We start from the raw sequence: 4577 nt of genomic DNA, 5'->3' as shown, positions 1-4577 counted from the left end.
CCTAGGCTGCAAATGAGAGGTAATTCGAAACCTGTTTCTACCATTTGAATCCAATTACCCTCTTTTCTTAAATAAAAGGACTGGAAGGCAGTGGTGATCCTTCGTATCCTTTAAAATCTTACAAAGAAATTAAAGCTGTCAAATGAATGCCATTGGAAGTAATGGGATGGTTAACAAATTTCAGATGACCTCCCCGTTGTCATTTCCTAGAGACCTACATTGCTATAGGCCACCACTACCACCTTAAAATAGGTGCCAGGGCCACTTAAAATGCTGTCAACCACCCTATGTCGCCATTAGTTACCTAGCAGTGGACGTGGGGAGGAGCGGACCATACCTCTAGCTTAAATACACACATTGACGCCAAAAAAGACGGCTGTTTTGAGGTCTTTGTCGTGGACTGTCCTAGTTGAGAATTAGGCAGCATCGAAGTTCACACACGTACGCAAACGCTGACCTATGACCCCATCTTTTGCATGTCGTATTAACCTTGAAAACGGGCAAACGTAAAATAGATAAATTTAAAAAAAAGAAAACATATGTTATTTTTATGCATTTGTTTTTAGATTCTTTTGAAATATGAAGAATAAAACCTGATTAAGAGACATTTATTTGTCTTCTTTGGCCCTTTTCATTATTTTAGAAACAGATCTGATTCCTTAAATCAACATTTTTAAAAATGAAGCAGGGTAATTTTGAAAACTGGCACTAAGTATGTGGTCTGCAATTGTCGATTTTGACCTTTTTTCTTGAAAAAAGCTAACAACTTCCAACTCTTACAAGGTAATACCCCTCCAAGCTAATACCTACTTTGTTTTTTTGTCATTTCAAGCGGAGAGAATGCTTCTATCTGGATGAACAGCAGGGTGGTTTTCAAAATGTCGGCTTCTCAATTTTTGGCAGAAAATTGACTGTCTTTTCTTTTGAGGCCGTTATTTGGAATAAATTTTTACACGAAAGGCGACTCTTTTTATCTTATTTCAGGTTTTGGCGCTATATTTCACTATATTACCTTTTTCGGTTCATAATAGTAGAATTACACAATTATTTGAAATTTGTGGATAAAATCTTCATTCTTTGTTCTAATGAAATAGCACAACACGATTAGGTCAGATTTAAGCATTGCTTTTGGTCATTTGAGCCCACAGGCGCACAAACGCACATACCCATGGCCAAATCCTCTGAATATGATAGCTTTTTGTAATGGTCTGAGAAATAAAAAGAAGTAATCTTTTCATCGATAAAAAAATATCACCTCAACTCATTTTCTATCTGTCATTGGCTATAATTTGCCTCATCATGGACCAATGATGCGTCAAGTATCTGAATCTGGCAACCTGATTGGTCATGAGGATATGTTCTTAACTGATTGGTTGAACTCAAAACACCTGTAAATTAGCAACTCAGGTGGCCTAAACTTTGCAAAGAACTCTTGTGTAAGTTGGCGCATGGGATGATATTTTTGCTTTTAAATGTACATTTTCCATTCCTATATAGGTATAAAATGTCGCAAATCATCTTCCCCCCATAGTGAAGTTAAAACACAAATTTTCCTACTTTTATTTATTAAATATTTAGTTGGTGACTGCTAAATGTGATTAACACGATAATTTGTCCAAAACTCTTTACAGTCCACTTGCAGATCATCCCAGGAAATGTAAGAAGAGTTGTTTGATTGGTTGGACATGAGTACCAAAACCTTGAGTTCTCTTCAGTGTCTAACTAATTTTGCATGTTAACAGGTGTTTAAGGCAACTGAGACTGTCATTTCAGCAAATAACTGGAAAACACATCAATACCTGTCCTTTCATTGGCAGAAGAAGGACATTATCCCGAATTGTATAAAAATAAGTAATACCCCTTATCAGTATGGAAAAGGAGTTATGGCTGGGGGAAGGCAGAGGGTCATATCACCGTAACGGAGAAATTGAGGGCTCCCTTAACCCTAATATGCAGTTAAAAGTGTACGGCATCACCAAAATTAGGCTTACATTTCTTTTGAGTTTTTTCATTGCCTTCAGGGAATTGTAGGGTTGTCTACGATTTGCTTAAACTTGGTCTTAAGCCATTGAGCAATTTTTTTGGGCAGAACTCAAAGTAGGAGTTGGTTAAAAGTGGATGCCACTTTTGGTCCTCTTGTAGTGAGCCGAAGCTACTTCCGCCACCCACAGGATACACCTCCTTAAGGGGTTACTAATAGGGCTAAAAGATAAGCAAAGTTGTCGTAGCTCTCAAGTGCTCCTTCAAATTGCTAAAAATCCTCTTGCTATGGAAGAGGCCTTATGATTCGGTATATGTAGGCCAAGTTAAAGTTAACGAGTTCATTAATTATTACACATACGGCCACACATGTTCCAAAAGCATTCTTCTTATGTACATCACCTTGTGAAAAATAGACCAAAAATGCAAACAAAATCTGGAAATATCCTCCATTTTAGGATGAAGTTACTTGACTTCCGCATCAAAAAATTGGTTGGTAAATAGATAAACCGAAGACAACACAATGCGCCTGATTCTTCCCTTCACGCTCCTCCTCCTCCTCGGCCGGTTCTCAAGGGGGCCGCATGATGCCACAGGTCTCATCTTCACCCGAGAAGTCGACCTGCCGAGTGGATACGACTTGGACGTGTCCAAACAGGAGAGCAATGAGCGAGGCAGCGAAGGAGGTAAGCATTAAAAATTGAAGAAAGTAGAATACTCAATGAATCTTCTTAACTGTGTAGACTTAAAAATTTGGCCCTCCATACTACTCATATTCGGTCCACTTGATAATGCGTCTTTGCTGGAAACAGTGGAGGAGGCGGCTAGTCCGGTTTTTCCGAATACTTTCAACTACCATCTTTTGGGAAGTAAATTACATTTTTTACGGCAAAATCAACCTTCCAGAAGGAAATAAGATAAAATCATGCTTAAGGGGCAATTTGAATCGCAACTGGGATGCAGTGTCATTCTTTTGTGCTTATTGAGTAAAAAACTATTTTCACCCACTTTTTTTCTACTATTCCTCGTGCTAATTCATTAAGACACCAAAAAGAATGCTTTTTTTGTAATTTACTACGCGTAAGCGTAAGAATAGAATGTGGAAACATGAATTGCTTGTCATTTTTCATTAAACTAATCTCACATTACATTGACATCCGCAAGAGTCTGCAAACAACTGATGCGGAAAAACATTGTCTCCTCCTCAGTGAACGGATCATGTTTTTTTCCACTTTAGGTTAGAACAATATTAAAAACTGGTTAGTTTTTTTGGGGGGGAAAATTATGAGGGAATTCCATGGTGACCAGGAGGTACTCACAAGTGGTCAATTCAGCATTCCCTCGGGTTGATTGCTTCAGGACTTGCAGAAAAAGTACAAAATAGCTAATGAATTCGTAACAAACAAGGCAATTGCACTATTGACGGAGGACTTGAGAGTCCCATCTACCCAAGTAGCACATGCATGATGGGAGTAACTAGGGTTTAATCATTTGCCCTTAGAAACCTCTATAAATAGCTAAATTGGCCTCTTTTTAAAGAAAAATTTGCCTTTGTGATACCAAAGAGGATTGTTAGTTTCCCAGCATTCTGTGCGCAGAGGTGTTACTAATCAAATCCGCTACAAATTCACACCCTGCTTTGCAACAATTCTTCAGTAGAAAGAATTGGTGTGTTTATTCCCTTCACATGCAGTAGAGTAAGCAATTAAATTTTTTGGTACTGAAGACTCTGGAATAGGGTGATGCACCATCCCGAGTTCTCTCCGAAGTCACGACAAGCTGAAGTAGGAATGGAGGAGATAGAAGCACGGAGATCATTTCACAGAGCGGAATGGGTAATCGGCCTGTTACCCGCAGAGATTGAAGTGGCCACATGGCTAAATGCACAGGTAATCAAGGCGTCTGGTCGAATTTGTCAAGCTCTAGTTCTTGCAGAGTAGATGGGCGGTTAACGGCGTCCGTGAGACCTGCGGGGACTGCAGTGCTTGCGCAGTAAAACAAAGTACAGCGCCACTACATAAAACTAATTAAAGTGATGCCATATTATACGTTCTAATTGGAAAGAAGACAAGTTCAAGGGCAGTCAAATTATTTCGTATCTTTACTGCATCACTTTCTTGGCCAAATACGCTTTGAAAAGTGAGAAACAGGCAGCTGAGAGAGATCCTCCTCACCAATTTATTTCATGGGGCCAAGCTCAAGGGACTTACCACATCCATCCAGTGGGGGCGGGGGGTTAATATTTTGGCCCACTCCTTCAAGAATCCCTTAACTTCGCCTTAAAGGCGGCGTCACTATTCAGTTAATTACCTTGTTTCAGTAGTACGTTGGAATGCATCAACTGAAGGTCGACAACTCGAAATAAGGAAAGGCTGTTCAAAAATATTTGGGTATTTTGATTCCAATTAAGCGTTCTTATGGGCGTACAGTGGGGTGAATTGACATTCTATGGGCTTGCACGATAAGGTAATGGAAGCACTTAATGCCACGAAGCAGGCAGTCTGTCACGTCCGCATTTTATTGTTTATTTCGCTAAATTGACAAACAGTACAGCAAAAATAGCACTGCAAGCGGTGAAAAAAAATGCTCTATCTAGA

General features: G+C 39.4%; 1 protein-coding gene across 1 annotated transcript; it reads left to right on the top strand. All coding sequences in view use genetic code 11, as the record gives it.

The window, feature by feature from the left end:
* Positions 1-2503: 2503 nt before the first annotated feature.
* On the top strand, positions 2504-3920 carry EGR_06802 (hypothetical protein; the record flags this gene model as incomplete). The annotated part of the gene is made up of 2 exons (XM_024496051.1): positions 2504-2666; positions 3838-3920. The coding sequence occupies 2 exons, from the start codon at positions 2504-2506 to the stop codon at positions 3918-3920; spliced, it is 246 nt and encodes an 81-aa protein (XP_024349591.1).
* Between the last annotated feature and the right edge of the window lie 657 nt (positions 3921-4577).

The sequence above is a fragment of the Echinococcus granulosus genome, assembly GCF_000524195.1.
Source record: "Echinococcus granulosus chromosome Unknown EG_S00063, whole genome shotgun sequence".
NCBI classification, from domain to species: Eukaryota; Metazoa; Platyhelminthes; class Cestoda; order Cyclophyllidea; family Taeniidae; genus Echinococcus; species Echinococcus granulosus.
The sequence above is the reverse complement of the archived record's forward strand: the minus strand, read 5'-3'. Positions and strand labels throughout refer to the sequence as shown.